The following is a 21,345-nucleotide window of genomic DNA, read 5'->3' on the forward strand; positions in this document are numbered from 1 at the left end:
AAAAAAAACATTGAGATTGTGTCACATGAGGATGCTATAATCAAATTCCGTTGCTGTCACCACCACTCACTCAATAATGAACACCAGCAAGTTAAACAACTATATTTTATAGAGACTGTATAATGTGGTTATTTGGCTGCTACCTTATGAAAGCTAAAGACTAAATCAAACCTCATCCATCTGCTGGCAGAAAAAAACAAACTCTGCTCCCTGTGGGCATTCTCCCTTCTTTAATGAAATCTGCAATCTACGCTCACTGATCCCAGTGCAGATGACATACTGTGTTTTGTCAACTGTACCCATAACACTTTAAATGGGATGGATTAGCCATGAACAGGCAGTGGGACTGGGACAGATGGGGAGAGAGTATGGCTGTATCCCTGCACTGATAATTTTCCAGTTAAACTGGAGCTACTCTGCTCCAGGCCTGCTTTTTAAAACAGGTTTTAAAGGGAAGAGGTGAGAGCAGGAAAGGGTACGACAACAGCTGCATTTCACAAAACAGAGCGGACCTGATCCCAGGTTGACTGGAATGATACTTCAGATAAATTATCAACATCCAGGATGATAGACTCAATAGGATAATATCACACTACACTGTTATGATGCTATTATTCCACTTCAACTGCTGTGGCTGCTTTCTGTGGGATTTGCAGTTTAGGGCATTTACAATTCCCTTAAGCCTCACTAAACTACAAACCCCTGAATTCCACAGGAGGCAGGTATAGCAATTAAAGTGGAATAATAGCACTATAACTGTTTAGTGTGATACTGAATGGACGAGACCAGAAGGACCGTGTTGCCAACCCTCGGCCACGCTGGAATACCCAGCTAAAGTCAACATCCACAAAAGAGCAGTACCTTTATTGGCTAACTGAAGTGCACAAAATACATCATGCAAGCTTTCAAAGCTCCACTGACTTCTTCATCTGGCAAAAGATGTTGAAAAATCATACAAGAGAAGAAAGGTGATGACATTAAGACTCATAGGAAAGTCAGTGGGGAAAGGATGACATTTGAAGTTAAACTCGGCTGCATCCACACTGCAGAATTAAGACCGTTTGACACTGCTTTAAATTCTGTGGCTTCAATGCTATGGAATTCTGCGATTTTTAGTTTTTGAGAGATATTTAGCCTTCTCTGTCAGAGAGCTTTGGTATCACAACAAAGTACAAATCCCAGGATTCCACAGGACAGAGTGGGATCAAATTGCATTGATTCTGCAGTGTGGCAGCAACCCTGATAAACTTTATATAAAGCCAACCCTAATTTAGTTGTATTTACATTGAAAGGGAGTGTTTATGTTAATTTTAAATTAGTGCTTGTATTTACATTGTATTATTACACCAGAAAGCCTTATTAGACTGAAGTGGGGAAGGGGATCCAATAATGATTTTAATACCATTTCCCTATTTTGAGTTATGGAGAGAGAGAAAAAGAATTCATTTTTGAAAAGTCTACTTTTCACCTACCCCACCAAAACCCTCCTGCTTTTCCTTTCTCAATCCCTTATAATCTCATATCCTTACTTCCCCACTTGACTTTTTTATCTGACTAATTCCAAGGTGGATCCCAGAAACTCAAAGCTTTCAAAGTTTCCAGTTTCCTGTAATAAAAAAAACAACCCTATTTAATGTCAGGTACATGACATTAAAGGACTGTCTAGAAGACATTCTATATTCCTCCATTCTAAGCTGCCATTACTATTTGTGACCTAAACCTTGTAATTCCCTGACATGAAGTACTGCTAAAGGATGGGTAGTTTTATTTTTCAAAAATTCCAACTGGATCATGGAAAATGTATTGCCTCTTTAGTATCATCACTCATTAAATTAATGAGTAATTTAATTCTGGGGAAATGTTAATGCTGAAATTCCAACGACTTTAGCCAACGACTTTCATTTTAAAAACTAATCACGTTTCCTCTTTCCGTTGGAAAATTTCCAACTTAATTCATAACTTCATTTTAATTTGTTAGTTCCTCTCTCTCTGTCTCTCTGCATTTAACAATGCCATGTGACTCTACTAGGGTTATTAACATTCAGACAACAACAAATTGTCTGACAGCTCTCATGTGGTAACTCTTATATCAATTAGTTCTGTTTTCAGAAATATAAACACATGTGTGAATCTGTGGTAGTTTTTGTTACTACAGCCCATAGACCCATCAGTGCAAACAAACAACAAACAAAAATGGTATCATATCCAATAGGATACATTTTAACGTTCTATTAACATGACAAAATTGATAAACTCAGTACAAAACCTTTAGACTCTCTGGCCAATCACAAGTTTTCAAAAAAGCAGAGATCTATAAATACAGCCACCAAAATTGAAAGCATAAGAAAATGGAAACTAATGAAAGAAAAATATCATTGGATACCTTTTGGAAGAAACTTTCAGATGGTCTCTAGGCGTTTCAAGATGTTTCTGCTTATTTATGCAAGACTTATCTGACCTGATTGTTGCGTTTCACATGTGTGTATTGTTTGGATGGAAAGAAAACTTTGCTCCAACATGTTAAACTGCTCTTCTTTTTTACAGTGTAAGAAACTATCCCTATTCTTTCCATGCTATTTCCACATCTGGTACCAAATATAAAGAAATAATATCCAGGTTTACATCTACTTTGTTAATTGCGGTATATTGGTACATACATACTGACTGAAGCTAACACTTATCCATCTGATGAAGTGGACCTTTGCTCATGCAAAAACATACCAATTAAATTTCTTAATCTCTAAGATGCCACAGGACTCTCTGCTATTTTTACTATGACAAACTAAACACGGCTATCACTCTGGAAGCATCAGTAACCATAGCCTGATCAACAAAAGAATAATCAGACAGGACAGACAAAAAGGGATAATCTTTTGCATTTACACAGTACTTTCAAATAGGAAAAAACTGCTTCAGAGTCATTATCTTATTTAAAACTTTCAACAGCCTTGTCAAGTGAATCTGTATTATTATCCCTATATTGCACATGGAGAGACTGAGGCTGAAAGAGAGAAACCTAGCAGAGGTGGTGTGCAAAGCTAGGAGCATCCTAATTTTGTGATTCAGCTATGAGATATAGCACCCAGAATACACTAGAAACCCTCAACAATTCTTTCTACCCACAGGTCACACCCCACAATATATGTACACATGCCTCATGTTTGAAAGCCATAGCCTCCCTACAAAGAAAAAAATCTAAGGCATTAAACAAGCCAACCAAAAACAAGCACAAGCTCTGATTCATATTTGGGCATTCGTTTACTATCTCCAGTAGATGTTCCTGAAGAAAATGTTGTCATTTTGCTTTGTATGATTTCATTCTCAAATATAATAAGCTAACAGTATCCTCTAGGGTTTGGTTCCAGGACCCTCATGGATACCAAATCTATGGATGGTCAAGTCTCATTGTGTACAGTGCAATATAAAAATGGTATTTAAAATGGCAGAATCAAGGTTTGCATTTTGGGGAGAAAAATTTCAAATATTTTCAAGCCATAGATGGTTGAATCCATGGATGCAGAAACCATGGATACAGAAGGCTGATTGTGATTCTTTAACATATCTGAAATTAATGAGGATAGGTTGGATGAGGAATACAGGATGCTGCCTAACACTGAGTCAGACCTCCTGACTCACAAGATACATGTAGCTCACTATTATCTCAGCTAATTTCAAGCAGATGACAGTTTTCTAACATATGAGCAACTCCCAGTTGCAAATAGGAGTCTTTCCTCGTCCTGTCTGGAGACTGGGGGAAAGGGGTATTGAACCTGAGATCTTCTGCATGCAAAGCAGGTGTTCTAACATTGAACTACAGACTTTCTGGAGAGATTTCTTTTTGGTAAGCAGTCTTCTAGTTCTTTGTGGGTTTTTGGACTATGTAGACATGTTCTAGAAGAGTTTATTTCTGATGTTTCTCCAGCATCTGTGGCTAGCATCTTCAGAGAATGTTGGCATGGAAGAGAGTGGGGTATATATATGTGTGTAACCCTGTGTAGGGAGGAGTGATTTCCATGTTAATCTGAGTATCTTTCACTCCAGCATTCTCTGAAGATGCCAGCAACAGATGCTGGCAAAATATCTGGAATAAACTCTTCTAGGACATGACCACATAGCCTGAAAAAGCCACAAAAAACTATGGATGCCAGCCATGAAAGCCTTCAACTTCACAGTCTTCTAGTTCATCAGTAGCCCATTATCCATCAGACATTAGACTTCTGCTTCCTTCAAGCCTAGTCAGCGCAGACAATGATGATGAATTATAAGAACTGTAATGCTGAGGGCTTCCATATCAGTGGACAGTAGAGAAGCTCCAGAGTTTACTATAAATTTTAAAGGAGTTGTCCAAAGTGCTGAACCCTAACCCCAAACGGTTTCACAGTCTTGGATAGTTTCTTTAGAGTTCAGATTGTAAACCAGAATGGATTTAACACCTCACTCTGACATGGCAACCAACAGCTACTACTGGATGGGAGTAGCTCCAACAGCTTTCATAGACTCACAAATTGCATCCCCCCCAATCAACCTGTTAGAAATGAAATTTGCTTGTCAAAAGTCAAATTTGCAAGTGGAATGAAGAGAGTATACCATTCCAGAACATTAACGAGAAGAATTTGGGGACTTTGCCATCATCTGAAAAGGAATGCACCGGACTCACCTTTGGGAGGTATCAGTACTTTGTTGTTTTGGGTGCACCAGCCTACAGGGTGGAGGTCTGCCGTCATCACGTCACACCAGAAATCGGCTCGGCGGTCATCTTCATAGCCACAGTAACGCAGCAGCAATAACTGTCCACATGTTGTAATGATTGTGGCCACCCAGTACGTGTCTGAATCATGCTTGTTGGCCACCTCTAGCTTCATGCCTGGTTGGAAGCTGCTCTGGAGGCTGATTTCAACCTTATGAAAATGGAGATGTATCATTATTTGTTTAAATGTAACCCCACCTTTCTCCCAGGTTTGAGATGAAAAGCAGGTTCCAACTGAAAACCTTCCAGTGCAGATGGCTTCAATAAAAACACAGGGGCTGAGATCCTACATCACAGGAGCATAGCATAAATCAATGCTCCTTCAACTATCTAGTGTGGGGGACATATTGGTGCGTTACAGACTGCCCAGAACGGGCGGTCTCACGCCGCTGCCGGTTGCAGCACGGAGGAGCCGCAGCAGCCAAACCGCAGGGCTCCTTCGTGCTGCAAATAAGAAGTGCCAAAATGGCGCTTTTCTTTGTGGCGTGGATATGATGCCGCGAGATGCCAATGGCACATTCGCAGTGTCATATGTGCCGCGCAATGTGTGGACGCAGCATGTCCACTACGTAAAGATGGCGGCCCCTGTGTGGAACGGGCGCCGCCATTTTGTACGGACTCGGTCCATATTAGGGTTAGGGGCATCCAGAAGGGATGTCCCTTTCTAACCCTAGAACGGACCCAGTCCGTACATTATGCCCGTCTGTAACGGGCCAGTTACTTTTCCGCAATGGGCCAGGGACTGGTATCATTTGTTCCTGTTACCTACTCTCGTTTCTTTCTTTTCTGGAAACTCGCAGGGACCAGCAGCCAATGACTCAGGGACCAGCACTAGTCTGTGGACCACTGCTTTGAGTAGTCCTAGCAAAAATAGCCACTAACGGAGTTATTTTCCACTTGCATTACAGCAGGGGTTCCGAACCTGTTCATTCAAAAATTGAATGAAATTAAAGAATAAGAATATATTCTTATATATACTCCTAAACACCATTAATTTGTAAGACATAGGGTAGGCCTCTCAGGGGCTCCACCACAGAAATAAGAGTTCGATGAGTCAAAAAGGTTGGGAACCCCTGCATTACAGAATCCTTATAAGGGCTATCACTGTAGGGTAATATATCTGGGTCTCTGTTAAGTATGCATGGCTAACACCACCTTGTTAAATGACAATGATAAATGCAATACAGATTAATAAATGTTCTAAATTTGATCTTTGTAGGCTCCACAGTGCAGCCTCAGGATGCATTGCAGAATAAGCTGAGACTCATTACATGTTACATTTATAGTTGTTCTGCATACATGTTCGGTATGTAGATCTTGGCTTCATTCCTCATCAGCCGGATACAGCCATTGCACATTGTCCAATAAAAAAAAATTCTGCATGTGTAACACAACTTACTACAGTGTTTGTCATTAACAGGATGCTGGCAAATAAGTAACACACATTAAAATATGGATGAAAGTGCCTATAAAAGTTGAATCTCCCCAAACCAAAATACATGGGACCAGAAGTGTTTTGGATTTTGGTGTTTTTCATATTTTGGAATATTTGCATATACATAATGAGATATCTTGGAGAGGGGCCCCAAGTCTAAACGTGAAATTTATTTATGTTTCGTATACATTTTATACACATAGCTTGACGGGAATTTTATATACAACGTTTTAAATAATTTAGCGCATGAAACAAAGTGTATGTACACTGAACTGTCAGAAACTATCACTACCTTGGTCACCCAAGTGGACAATTTTGGATTCTTTTGTATTTCTGAACTCCTGGTAAGGGAGAATCAACCTGCACTCTTAAAACACTAGTGTAAACAATTTGAAAACTTTATACTCATAATAAATAAGCAGGAAACTATTTTAAAATCCAGCACATCCATTTAAAAAATTATGACCATAAGAGGCTGGCATTTGCTGGAGGTCGATCTGTGTTGCTTCCCTTGCCCAGCCAACATGAAGAAAACTACAGTCTACCAGTGTCACAGCCTCTAGATGTGCTGGACTATAAGGCCCATCATTCCCATCACAGAGGGTCCTGAGCAAGATGCCTTGATTGGGATCCCTCTCTGAGTGGACCCAACTCCTTCTGATGTCTTGGCTGCAGATACCAGGGAGTAAGTCACCTTGAACACAACAGAAACTACTTCTGAACAGACAGACACAGGGTTGCACATTGACCATATCTAAACACCAGCCTCCACATTTTCAGCTTGGCCATGAGGACTAGAAAGAAACCCCAGTTAAAGTACGTACGTGCTTAAATGAAGAGTGAGGGGCAGCACTAGATCCCGTCTCTTCCAAGTATTCATCCCAGTTGAAATCAACATCCTCAGAATTGGAACTTTCATCTACTTAAAAAAAAAGAAAGAAAAGCAAACAGTGAAGGTTAAAGTCTCTCTGGCTGCTAGAAAATCAAAAGCTGCAATGCTCATGTAACAACATATTTGGATTGCTGTGCTGAACTGTGTTTCAACAACCTTCCTTGCATGTCTAATGTGTTTAGTGATGTGATTTCCGAAGCTTATTTACTCCAAAAGCAAGGCAACGCTATGTTCGCCCTGTCTTAGCACACATATGTGGTTCTGCAAGAAATAGGAGGTGTTTAGGTTATCCTTAAAGAGTTCAAGTCATGTGGGGATATTTATACCTCTGAAAAGAACATCAGCCTCCCTAAAGACTTTGTTTGGAGAAAAAGACACCATTGCTTTTTTTTTCCTTATGAAGAGGGCCTATTCCAGAGGTGTATTTCTTTTCTCCCTTTTTTTAAAAAAGCAGATATTCTAACTGTAGAAATCATTCCACACTTTAAAAAAAAAAATAAAAAGCCAAACCAACACAAAGCCTGGTTTGTTCTTTGTATAACTAGCCATTCTCCTACAGAAATCAATAGCTGTTTTCTACTATAAGTTGAGTCTCCTTTATCCAAAATTCCAAAATCCAAAATATTCCAAAATCCAAAATTGTGCACATAGTTGTTCTGATGGCTCAGTGAGCAAAAGCTTTGTTTCATGAACAAAATTATTTCAAAGATACTGTGTATAAAATTACCATCAGTCTATGTGTATAAGGTATATAGGAAACATAAATGAATTTCATATTTAGACTTGAGTCTCATCTCCAAGATCTCTCTCTCTCTCTCTCTCTCTATATATATATATATATATATATGTGCAAATAGTCCAGAATCCCTGCAAAAATCCAAAATCCAAAACACTTCTAGCCCCAAGCATTTCAGATATGGGAAATGTGTTCCATTACACGTCTTCATAATTCACTCACAGGGTTTCTTAGCCCCTCTGCTATGTAGCTAAGTACATGTAAAATTACGTAATATAGACCATGATAAAGATTCTGACCTATAGTGCTAAGATTCCACTTTTAAGCACCATAGTTGTACCCAATGCAATCCTGGGATTTATAGTTTGGTAAAACTCCAGAGCTCTGGCTTTCTAAATGCCCCTCCCTAAACTGGAAATCCCAGGATTCACAAGATGTAACCATGGCAGTCAAAGTGGAATCATAGCATTGTAACTGCATAGTGTAAAAGTGTCCTAGGAGAATCCAGTGTCTCCTGTACTAGTGTAATCTCAATTGCACTACCAGTGCAAGAGCCATTCTGGCTACTTTCATCCAGTGTTTACTGTTTACTTCATCTGATCTTTACAGAACTGTTCCATCTCCAAAAATGAGCTCCTCTTGTTTTTACCAAGACTACCTGATAAACACTACCATTCAAATGCCTAATAAACAGGGGTCTGGAGTTGCTATGCCACATTTTTTACTCCATGGCTTCCATTTTTCAAGTGTCTCTCTCCAATTTCTCCATAAATGACAAATGTATATTAATAAGTGGTAACAAATTTACTGTTGTAAAATGGTAGCACAAAGCATTTCATTCCCCCCACATGAATGATCAGGCTATGTAGACTGACAGAACATAAAATATATTTATTGGATTAAAATTTCAGAATTTTAACTAGTTTATCCTATCTCCTTCCTGGTACCCAGCCTGCACATGCAATTCCAAAACTCCCTGCACCGACATTCCTATGATCATCCATCCATCTGGTCTCAGGCGACATCTTTCCTCCTGTCTTTGTCCCTCCGTGACCATAGTTAAAACTGAACTTGTCATTTCATCACCACAGCCATAAGTTTGCATGACCATACCCATAAATTTCTATGGCTATTCATGCGGTTTAATTACAAAAGTCCTTCCTGAGCACCAGTTCACTCCATGCATCTGAGGAAGCAGACCAAGCCTATGGACTTTATCACATGGGGGAAACTGGGCAAAATCTGGGGTTTAAACAGTGATTATCCTATGCAAAACGTGATGTCACACTTACATACATTCTTTATTACGGTCAAAGAGCAGCATGATATCACACTTAAGATTTTCACATGACTTTGCTATTAAACAGGCAATAAAGAGGCAATAAACAGCATGAGGAAATTCTAAAAATGATTTGTTGCTGTTTATTGCTTCTTTACTGCCTGTTTAATAGCAATGTGTGTGAAAATCTTAGGTGCAATATCACTCAGGATCATCTCTGTTTAAACACTCGATTTCCCCCCAAATGCCCCATGTAATAAAGTCCTATGAAAGCTTATGCTACAACTTATTTCGCTCAGTTTAGTCTCAAAGGTGCTACAAGATGCCTTTGCATATTCAGGACCAAAGTATCTCAAATATGCATTCTTACTGAGAAAATCCAGTGTTCATTAGCTATTGTGAGGACTGCAACTAAGCTCCCAGAAAGCAGGGAAACATAGCAGGGAGGGAGGCAGATGGCATTATAATCATCATCTCTCTTCATTAAAAATCCCAGCATTTCAACATTGCAAACCCTGACTCCATTATATTGGTGCTAGATATCTAATAAAAAATTGTCAATTTTCAAATGAGCGGTGCAGGATGAGCAAGCAATTGCATGAGTAGGCAAGGGAAGATGCAAACTCATAGATGTCTTAGGGGTATCAGTATTGATGTTGGAAGGTTTCTTTTTAAAAAATACCAGTTACACTAAAGGCATTTGGAAAGTGTTAAAAGGGGAATTTAACCAGTTCTTCTCCTGGTGCATTCATTTACTTGATATTTGCTTTAGGGGTGGAAAGCTTGCTGACACAAGATGAATTTACTGCAGCTTGAAGGAAATGTTTGAAACTGGATCTTGAACACTCATCTAAGGTCCAGTTCCCTTTTTACAAGAAAACAGTTTTAAAGAAGGCTCTCTCTGCTGTCGGAAAGGAAATGAAAGAGAGAGAAAAAATCCAACCAACCATTTTTATTGCTTCTCTTTTTGATCATAAAAGTCTCTTGAGGCAGTCTCAGCTCAGTTTTAGCAGTGTATTGAATGGTTAGCGCCAAGCCTTTAAAGTGCCTTTTTGTCACGGCAACTTCAAGAAGACCTTTGCCTGCAAAAACATCCATCATCCATGCTACCAGCTGATTAAAAGGACTTTCCGACCCAATTACAGAACTTGGCCAGATAGTTTTATGAACTGTCATGCAATTATTGCAGTAGACTGGATTAATTTTTTTTAAAGGAGAAAAGGGGGCAATTATTTTGCAAACATTCTGATGAAAGGAGATACTTTAGGAAAAGGATCCAAACTGTATTGCTCATGCAGCCAGGGAGGGAGAAAGGCAGGATATATAAATCCAATAAATAAAGTGAAAAGGGACTTTTGTATGGTTTTTGAGGCTCCTGCCTTTCCCAACAGCACTCCTCCAAAATGCTTCAAAACAGATAATGACTTCTCCAGAGGCTCCAAGAATTACACAGAGAGAAAGCATTCTAAATGTCCTTCTCACAAGAGAAAAGGTGTCAAAGTGCAAAATTTAAAAATCCAAATTGATCAGTATTTCCCATCCAGTTTTAAGAAAAGTATGGGGCCACAGGAGCCTCTGAAGTGTTTAATAGTAGTAGTAGTAGTAGTCGTTCCTGATGCAAAAACATGGAGACTTCTTGAGGAATCCAAAGAGGCCTGTGACCTCACTGGAATGGAGACATACTGGATTGCAAAACAGGTATCCCTGTTGAGATGCAAATGGATTTTAAATTTCCTGGAGTTTGAAAATCTTCCTATCACTGCATAGCCAGAAGGACGAAGATCCTGCCTGCCCAAAATATATCCTCCCCAGTATAGCTTCTTTACTAAGAAATGAAACAACATGCAGGCATCTGACTAATGTCTCCAATTGTGTTTTTTTCTCCTGTTTGGTTTGTAACATCTTGCCTTATGAAGAAGCCCATGGAGCTTCAAAAGCTTGCAACAAGTATTGTGCAATTCAGCTGGCCAGTAAAGGTATGACTGATGGATTTTTGTTTGCATTTGTTAAATGGCCAACACAGTTTCCCCCTGCATGTTTTCAGTAGTAGTAATAGTAATAATAATAATATGTACCTGCCCACCTCAATTTTAGGGATAGGGTATATTCATAAAACAAAAGGAGCCAGTGTGATGTAATGGTACTAGGAATCCCGGGGACTAGGATTCAAATACCTGCTCTGCCATGGAAACCCACTGGCTGCTCTTGGGCAAGTTACACTTGTTCCACCTCAGTGGAAACCAATGGCAAACCCCTTCTGGAATATGCTGCCTCTGAGTGTGGTGGAATCTCTTCTTTGGAGGTATCTAAGCAGATGTTGGATAGCCATTTGTTTGGAGTGCTTGGAATGTGTGTTCTTGCATGGCAGAATGGGATTGGATTGGATGGCCCTTGAGGGGTCTCTTCGAATTCTATGGCTCTATAATTCTAAATCTTGTCAAGAAAACCTGTGATAGGTTCACTCTAGGGTCGCCATGAGACAGAAATGACTTGAAGGCACACAACAACAGGAAAACAATAGAGCAAATCCCACTCCTCATTTTCCCAGGAAGGAACAAGTCCCAATAATGGACAGCTGTCCAGGGTGCTGAACCCTATCCCCACAATAGGATCAGCACATTAGACAACATTTTTCCAGCTTAGACCCTGCTGACACTGGAGTATGGATGTTAATCTTCTACTATTTTGTCCTTACATACAAAAACAAATAAGAACTGGTGTTTTCCACTTGTTGCAGGGAAACGTAAATGTTTCTTTGCAGGATTTTCCTTATATTTCAGAGCCCCAAAGTGTTCCAGGGGAATTATTCTGGGGAGCAACACACACAATTTTTGTTGTTGTTGTTATTGTTGGTGCCCTCTCTCCCACAGGGGAGAATTTTTTAAAAAAATATTTGATTCTCATGTGGGGGAACGGCTCCAGCAATGATTTCCCTCCCTCTGGGTGAGCCTTGGGACCCTTTCACACTGCAGAACTGCAGTGCCACAATCCCACTTGACCTGTTTTGAAATCCTGGGATTTGCAGTATAAATTTAGAATTTTCAGCCAGAGAGATCGAGTGCTTCACCAAACTAAAAATTCCAGGATTCCACAGAATGCATCTCTGGCAGTTCATGTGGAATCATAGTACCATGACTGCACATTGTAAAGGGCACCACACCTCAACTCCCCACTAGCTTCTGAATGCCCTAGTTTAGCATGAAGCCTTAGGGAATAACTCAGATCAGTGCTTGGAGCTATCACAGACCTCTTTGTGCTAGCCACTATGGTGTGGGGCTTAAACTCTAACCACTACACTACACACTGGTTCATAACACCAATGTATAGAAAAATCAACCCACCTGAATCAAACTGCTCTGTATTCCCATTGGCTGGGCTTGGATTCTTCTCTGCAGAGTGATGCTGAGTCTCTTGCATGCTGAAGATCACAGACCCCCTTGTCTCCATCACTCAGATAAAGGCCTTCACTGTCTCCTAATTCATCCTGGAGCGTGGGCTTCCTGGAAGATGATGGCATACAGACTGAAAAGGTTAATAATTATAATGTCTTCTCCTCCAAACATTCTTTTCCACATTACCTAGGTTTCTTTCACACTACATAATTATAGTACTTCAATACCTGGAATCCATTGTTTTGTGGGATTTGTTTTTTTTTTTAAAAAAAAAAAACACACACAAATCATTTTATACTGTTTTAATACACTTTTCTTGTAAAAAAAAAAACCCAAAACAAAACTTTTTTTATATTTAAAATTAAGATTGCTAAGGGTTTCAGATGCACCTTGTTTTTACTACTGTATTTTCTGGCGTATAAGACTTGTACTTGTTAACCCAGGAAATGGTACATGTTGCAAACCACCTTAGGCCCCATGCTGGGAGAAAGGTGATAAATGTAAATAAAATATTTTTAAAGTAAAAATAATTTAGAATTCTCTGCCAGAAAGCTCTGTGACTCAACACACTACAAATTCCAGAACTGCCTAGAATACAGCCATGCCAGCTAAAGTGGTGTTAGAGTGGAGAATTAAAAAGACCTCAGTCAGATTTGGACAGAATTGTCTTTGGAGGTTTTTAAGCAGAGGCTGGATGGCCATCTGTTGGGAGTACTTTGACTGTGTATTCCTGCATGGCAAGGGGTTTGGATAGAGCCTAGAAAAGATACTTTTTTGGACAACAACTCCCAGAATCCCCCAGCAAACATGCAGAAATTCTGACTGGGGGTTCTGGAAACTGATAAAATAACTTTTCCAAGCACAGGATTTGAAGAAGAAAAATCCAGTGAAAAGCACCTCCCTGTTTCAGATTAAGTAATCCCAGAGAATTAGGATTGCCCCATCTCTAGCCCTCTCTTCTACTGGTGGGTTTTCTGTTCCCTCACCCCTTGACTCCTTTGCCAATTCCATGGGATCAGACAGATCTTCTACAAGTTACATTTCTCAATGTCATCTTCCCAGAATCCCCCAATGAGGTATTAACATTTTGCGAGCTGGTTCTGAAGCAAATAAAGCCTGAACACTCCTTAGAAGCCAAAATCACCAAACTAAGGCTATCGTACTTTAGATATATCATGAGGCAAGATGAATAGCCTTGGAGAGAAAACTGTAAAAATGGGCATCACAAGATGGAGTCTGGTGGAGTCTCCTTTTTTGGAAAGGCTGGAACTGGAGGCTAGGTGACCATCTGTTGGGAGTGCTTGGATTGTGTCTTTGTGCATGGCAGGGGCTTGAATTGGATGGCCTTTAGTGTCTCTTCCAATTTTATGATTCTACTGTTCTGGGTATCATCTTTGCATAGTTTTATGCAATCTCCAAAGATTTTGTTTTACCGCTTATACTTGACTATAAATCGACCTCATGTATAAGTCGAGGGCAAGTTTTGGGGCCAAAATTATGGATTTTGCTATGACTTGTGGATAGGTCGAGGGCAAAACTTAGGGGCATATAGCAAAGGATCTAAAAGATGAAGCAAAGCAAAACAATGTCAAAGAACTTACAAAATTCCAGCAGACATACCTCTTTGTGCTTACTCTTAAGGCTGGCTGGATGAAAGAATAATAAGGGTCAGTGCTTCCAGGGCAGATTATGCTCTTGCTTTTAACCAGGGGATGGTTTCTTCTTTTAAGTAAAAGTTAAGGTATAGTACTTACATTGACCCATGGACAAGTCAACTCAGATTTTTTGGCCTAAACTTCTAGACTCATACATGATTATATAGAGTGAATTAAAGCAATTATGGAGTCTTTTGGAGGCTGGGGTAGACCTGGGATGCAAAAATTGGTTGAGGCCACTGAGAACTCATGGTGTATTCTTTCCCCAATCTTGCTTTAAACTTCTGGGCCACACTGGCTGGGGAGAATGAGAATTGTAATCCCACACAACTGCAGGGCACTAGGTTAGGGGAGTCGACTTCACAGAGTCCTTCTGCCCACCCTACTAACTCTGGCCTGTCTCTCATGTTTAGTTTAAAGACATGTAAGTGTTAGAGGACCAGGACGATGTATTGGTGAAAGCATTGGGCTAGTGTTGGGAGACAAGAATTCAAATCTCCACTTAGTTATGGAAACCGACTGACATGGGGCATCATCCCACCCTAAGGCCTTGCCATTCAACAACAGAACAATACACAGATTAATATGTAAATCACTCCTCCAACCCTAGAGTTGCACAATACACACACACACACACACCCCTCTCACTTCCATGCCAGCATTCTCTAAAGATGCCAGCCACAGATGTTGGCAAAACATCAAGAATAAACTCTTCTTGAACAAAGTCGCATAACCAAAAAAGCCCACAAAAAAACTATGGAGGCCGACCATGAAAGCCTTCAACTTCACATTGACATTGGGCAGTTCAAACTTTTTCAACCTTAGAGGGAGACCACCACAAATTTCCTCTGAAGAATCTTTCCAAGAAAACCTTATGAGAGGGTTGCCCTACATTTGGGCCTGCTTCAATGTCCATCATAATAAGAAAGTGTGGAAGGCAACCAAATGCATATTTGGCAAAAAGAAAAAAGAAAGAAAGAGAGAGAGAGAGAGAGAGAAAGAAAGAAAGAGTAGGTAGTTTTCCCAAGAAATTGAAAGGCTCCCTGAGAAATCCATTGTCCTCTATCTACAAAGAGGCATGTAGCCTCACAAGAATGGAGACATATTGGATTGCAAGAGAGGCGTCTTTGTTCAGATGCAAATGGACTTTAAATTTCCTGGACTTTGAAAATCTCCCAATTGCCACATGGCCAGAGGAAAGAGGAGAATGCCTGCAAAATATCCTCGGCATACCATCTTAACCAAGGACTGAAGCAACAGAATGCAGGCATCTTACTAACATCTCTCATTTTTCTCCTGTTTGGTTTGTAACATCTTTCCTGGTGAAGAAGCCTGTGGAATTTTGAAAGCTTGCAACAAGTATATTGTGCATTTCAGTTGGCCAATAAAGGTATCACTGTTTGGTGGATTTTTGATGAAAGGGAATAGAACCCCCCTCCCCAAATGACCACTCAGAATTGAACACAGATACACACGGAGAAAACATCAGCACACACAAATGTTCAAACAGCAGTCTTCAAGAACACATCAAAATTCTAAGGAAAACTAAGGACTAAATCCTATTGTTGGTTCTGCTTAGAGTAGACCCATTGGAACAACTGGATTTTTCCAATATTTTACCTCACGGCTCAACAAGGGATTCAATGGTTCTGCTCTAGTTAATATGAACCAATGGGATTCCAGCTGCAAACTGACATCCTAAACTGGTTCTAATCTTAAGACTAGTGGCATAATGTCCACCTAAGAGGTGAGATGCTCCAAGACCTGCCCACTTGCCTGGAAAATCATCATTCTGAGATGATGATGATGGTCATCATCATCGTCATCATCATCTCAGAAACAATTTTGAGGGCCCAGGAAGAGTCCAGACATCAACAGGACAATACTTGGCACCTTTCCTATGACAAGCCAACTTTCCACCTTCCTTGGATCATATCCCCACTTCACCCATCTGCTGAAACAGCCACTATTGTTCCTTTAAATCAGTGATTCCCAATTCTCTGGTCTTCCAGGTGTTTTCGACTTCAATTCCCACAATCCCAGACTACTGGACAAGTTGGCTGAGGTTTGTGGGAGCTGAAGTCCAAAATACCTGGAAGACCAGAGAATTGGGAATCACTGCTTTAAATGGCTGCTCTCTCAGGGGGTCCATCTACACTGCAGAAATAATGCAGTTTGGCCCCACTTTAAGCACTGTAGCTCTATCCTATGGAATCCTGGGATTGGTAGTTTTACAAGGCCTTTCGCCTTCTCTGCCAAAGCATACTAGTACTGAAACAACTACAAATCCCAGGATTCTGTAGGATGAAGCCATGGCTATTCAAGTGGTATCAAACTGCATTCTTTCTACAGTGTAGTGAAGGGATGTCATATTGAGGAGGGAGCAAGCTTGTTTTCTGCTGCTCCAGAGACTAGGACCTGGAGCAATGGATGCAAGCTATAGGAAAAGAGATTCCACCTCAACATTAGGAGGAACTTCCTGACAGTAGGGGCTGTTCGACAGTGGAACACACTCCTTCCTCGGAGTGTAGTGGAGTCTCCTTCCTTGGAGGTCTTTAAAAAGAGGCTGGATGGCCATCTGTCAAGGATGCTTTGATTGAGATTTCCTGCATGGCAGAATGGGGTTGGACTGGATGGCCCTTGTGGTCTCTTCCAACTCTATGATTCTATGATTCTATGTGTAGATGCATCCATGAACATGGTGATGGTTGTGTGCCTTCAAGCCATTTCTGACTTCAGGACAGCCTAAGAGTCTTCTTGGCAGGAGTGGTTCAGAGGAGGTTTGCCGTTGCCTTCCTCTGAGGCTGAGAGAGTGTGACTTGCCCAAGGCCACTCAGTGGGTTGATATGGCTGAGTGGGGATTGAAACCACTTCACCACATTGGCTCTCTATATAACGGGTCTTATTTGGAAGGAAATGAGGGAGGGAGGGAGAAAAGAAAGAAGTAAGCAAGGAAGGAAGGAAGGGAAAAAGGAAGGAAAGGAGAGAGGAACAAAATAAAGAAAGAAAGAGGGAGGGAGGGAGGGAGGGAGGGAGGGAGGGAGGGGGGGAGCAGAAAGAAGGAAGAGAGAGAGAAAAGGGGGAGGGAAGAAGGGAGGGGGAGAGAGAGGAAAGAAAGGAAGAAAGGAAGAAAGGAAGGAGGAGAGGGAGGAGGGGAGGGAGGAAAGAAGGGAGGAAGGAAGGGAGAAAGAGGGGGAGAGAAAGAAAGAAGGAGGGAAGAGGAAGGAAGCGAGGGTAGGACGAAGGAAAGAAATAAGGAAGGAAGGAACAGATTAATAGATGAATCGGATTATCGATCATTTTGGGTGCCTTTATCTTTACTTGGCGCGCAAGTCTCCTCTTCCCTAAACTCAGGGAAACCCAGATGAAGTCTCTCTCTCGGTTTTAACCTCCTTCAGACCAGTCCGTTGCTGGGTTTAGGCCCACCGCTTGCCTCCTCCTCGGGGTGTATCCACACTGCAGCAGTAAAGCAGTTTGAGCCCACTTTAACCGTCAGGGCGCCATCCTTTGCAATCTGGGGATTTGTAGTTTGGTGAGATCTTTAGCCTGGCCTGTCAGAGAGCTCTGGGGCCACAACAAACTACAGTTCCTAGAATCCCACAGCACTGTGCCATGGCAGTGAAAGCGGTGTCAAACCGGGCTGTTTCTGCAGTGTGGATGCAGCCAGAGAAGGCTAAATTTTTCACAGGACGACAGTTCCAACCGTTTCACAGCACTGAGCAATGGCAGTTAAAGCGGTGTCAAGCTGAATCATTGCTGCGGTGCGGATGCATCCCCAGTTAGAGAAAAGGAACTAAAGCCATGAAAAGGAACGAGGAGGGGGAGGGGGGAGGGAACTCGTTCACTTGAAAGTTTGGGAAAGTCAACAGATGAATCAATGAACTTCTCGTTAGAGCTATATTAGAATGTCTTCTGGAATTCATAGAATCATAGAGTTGGAAGAGACTTGCAAGGGCCATCCAGTCCAACCCCATTCTGCCATGCAGGAAATCACAATCAAAGAATCCCCAACAGATGGCCATCCAGCCTCTGTTTAAAGACCTCCAAGGAAGGAGACTCCACTACACTCCGAGGAAGGAGTGTGTTCCACTGTCGAACAGCCCTTACTGTCAGGAAGGTCCTCCTAATGTTCAGGTGGAATCTCTTTTCCTGAAGCTTGCATCCATTGTTCCTGGTCCTGTTCTCTGGAGCAGCAGAAAAAAAGCTTGCTCTCTCCTCAATATGACATCCCTTCAAATATTTAAACAGGGCTATCATATCACCTCTTAACCTTCTCTTCTCCAGGCTAAACATCCCCAGCTCCCTAAGTCGTTCCTCATAGGACATGGCTTCCAGACCCTTCACCATTTTCGTCGCTCTCCTTTAGACACATAGTTCCAGTTTGTCAACATCCTTTTTAAATTGTGGTGCCCAGAACTGGACACAGTATTTCAGGTGGGGGCTGACCAGACCAGAACAGAGTGGGACTAATACTTCCCTTGATGTAGACACTATACTTCTGTTGATGCAGCCTAGAATCGCATTGGCCTTTTTAGCCGCCGCATCGCACTGTTGACTCATGTTCAACTTGTGGTCTACTTGGACTCCCAGATCGCTTTCACATGTTGTCTCATTCAGCCAGGTGTCCCCCATCCTATATCTGTGCAGTTCATTTTTTCCGCCCTAAGTGCAGTACCTTACACTTCTCCCTGTCGAAGTCTTTGTCTCAAAAGACCCAGTTAATTCTTATTCTCATAAGGTCATGGCAGAGGATGGGACCATCATCTCAAAGGGACTGACTCTTTTTTGGAAAAGTAACAGAGAAAACCGTCCGTTTATTGATCTGGCTCGAAAAACCAAGACATGTGAATAGCAGACTCTTGACTCGCGTGTGCCGACTCGGAAAAGAGGGAACTGACGCACCCGTGTCAGCCTGCAACAGCAAAGAGGGGTGCATCTACACTGCAGAAATGATACGGTTTGACCCCACTTTCAGGGCTGTAACGCCGTCCTGTGGCATCCTGGGATCTGTAGTTTTCACAAGGGCTTTAGTCTTCTCTGCCAAAGAGGGCTGGCGCCTCAACCAAACCCCAGACCCCAAGCTCCTGTCGGAGGGAGCCATGGGAGTTCAAGTGGTGTCAAACTGCATTATTTCGACAGTGTAGATGCGATTCTGAGAGACATGCAGTGGATTGCAATCCAAAACTGCCCTGAAAAGCTGAGATCCGAAGGGAAAACTTGCTCCAGAGGAAACGCACACAAAAGCAGGATCAAATGGATCCACACTGAACTACTCCGGTTTGACAGCGCTTTAACTGCCATGGCTCTATGCTCTGGAATTCTGTAGCTGTAGAACTACAGTTCCCAGGATTCCAGAGCATAGAGCCATGGCAATTAAAGCGCTGCAAACCGGATTAGCTCTGCAGTGTGGATGCAGTTGCTGGGCAGAGCCCAGAAAACAAAAACAACCTAAAGCCACTTTGCAACAACTTGCTACAGAGCCTCCTTTTAGCCTGGATTGCAAAGAAATCCTCCAAAAGTGGCTGAGAGAGTGTGACCCCTGGGCTTTCCGAGGCTCCCAGGGAAACACCGTTTGCCCCATGCACCAAAACCATATATATATATATATATATATATATTTACGTATGTAATACATATGTGTGTGTCTGTGTGTATAATAAAATCATTATATATATATATATATATATATATATATATATATATATAATTGTTCCTAGCTGCAGAGAAAACCAGAAAGCCATGCCAGCAGCCTTCAAACTGGGTTCCCAAGTGATCGCACGATACAGAGTTGCAAATGTTTCCAAATCCGGAAATACATCTATACATATGTATCCCCAGCATTTCAGAAAAGAGAATGTCAGCAATTCTCCCGGTTTGGGGGGTGTCTTCTTTCCCCTTCTGTGCAATGGATTCCTTGCAAGAGACCCGGTCAGTTCACTGCCAAACGAAACATTGCACAAAAATCCCCCCAAATCTTGGCAGAGGATGCCTTTTTCCTTTGCCTCCCTCTGCAAGAAAGCACAAAATGGATTTAAAATCCCCGATAAAGGTGCATTTCTGCCCAAAGGGCTGGATGTGGAAGGTCTTACCTGCCTGAAGTTTTCCCCCTCTGCCTCCCTTTGCCACCCTTCTTCTCCTCTTCCGAACCAGAACCGCTTTCGTCCCTCTTCTCCGCTGCCTCCTTTACTCCTCACATTCCAATATGGCATCCGCTCACTGCGCATGCCTCCCACTTTTTAAGTCACTTTTTTGGGTGGCCTCTAGGATGTGTGTGTGTGTGTGTGTGTGTGTGAATTGCCTCTTGCAACCCTTTATTATTACTTTAGTATGTTACTATTTTATTCTTTATTATTATTATTTACTATTTCCTCCCCCCAAAAATTCCTCCTCTGCTTTTGCAAAAATAAAATAAAATTGCAACTCTTCCCAGCAAAGATCTGGATGTTTTTACTTGGAAATCAGCCTCAGGACTGTGATCCAAAACACACTGCAGAAACAATCCAGTTTGAGAACACTTAAACTGGCTCAAGGCTAGGGGATCCTGGGAGCTGTAGTTTTATGGTGGCACCAGAACTCTTTGCACAAAGAAGGCTCAATGTCTCCCAAAACTACAGTTCCTGGGATTCCCTAGTCTTGAGCCAGGGCAGTTAAAAGTGGTCTCAAACTGGATTGTTTCTGCAGTGTAGATTAGACCCTTGAGTGCTCTGGTAACGCAACAGTGGTTTTAAATTAGATATGTAGTTTAATAACTTTTTAAGGGGGGAGGGAAATATATTGTTTTTATGCTGTATGTTATTTTAATGTTGTAAACCACCCGGATTGGTTCGCCACAGGGCGGTATATAAATAAAAATTTATTATTATTATTATTATTATTATTATTATTATTATTATTAACAAACTACACATCCCAGAGTCCCATAGCATGGAGCCATGATAGTCAAAGTGATCTCAAATTGGATTGTTTCTGCAGTGTGCTTTGGACCCAAGAAGCATGAATTTGCATTGAGACATTGAGCCTTCTCTGATAGCTCTGGGGGCACATGAAACTACAATTCCCAGGGGTTTCCTAACACTGGATTATTTCTGCAGTGTGTATTGGGCCAGTGTGTTAAAACTGGGGTTTGTGTGTGTTGTTGTGCCTTCCAGGCCTTTCTGACTTAGGGAAACCCTAAGGCAAACCTATGGCAGGATTCTCTTGGCCAGATTT

The 21,345-nt window shown here is 41.5% G+C and overlaps 1 protein-coding gene across 9 annotated transcripts in view; it reads right to left on the minus strand.

The window, feature by feature from the left end:
• SFMBT2 (Scm like with four mbt domains 2) overlaps positions 1-20,349 on the minus strand; it is an 85,288-nt gene extending 64,939 nt beyond the window's left edge. For 3 of the 9 annotated variants that reach the window (XM_042468048.1, XM_042468047.1, XM_042468049.1), the window contains exons 1-4: positions 20,226-20,334; positions 12,431-12,611; positions 7,007-7,104; positions 4,658-4,898 (exon numbers count right to left, since the gene is read on the minus strand). In XM_042468048.1, the coding sequence (XP_042323982.1) occupies positions 4,658-4,898; positions 7,007-7,104; positions 12,431-12,536 (445 nt within the window). In that variant the 5' untranslated portion in view covers positions 12,537-12,611; positions 20,226-20,334. Of the gene's footprint in view, positions 1-4,657; positions 4,899-5,516; positions 5,670-7,006; positions 7,105-12,430; positions 12,612-20,225 lie in introns of those variants that run through there. The other 6 variants (XR_006104047.1, XM_042468043.1, XM_042468045.1 and 3 more) reach the window with 6 other exon arrangements.
• Between the last annotated feature and the right edge of the window lie 996 nt (positions 20,350-21,345).

This window comes from Sceloporus undulatus, chromosome 5, assembly GCF_019175285.1.
Source record: "Sceloporus undulatus isolate JIND9_A2432 ecotype Alabama chromosome 5, SceUnd_v1.1, whole genome shotgun sequence".
Taxonomy (NCBI): Eukaryota; Metazoa; Chordata; class Lepidosauria; order Squamata; family Phrynosomatidae; genus Sceloporus; species Sceloporus undulatus.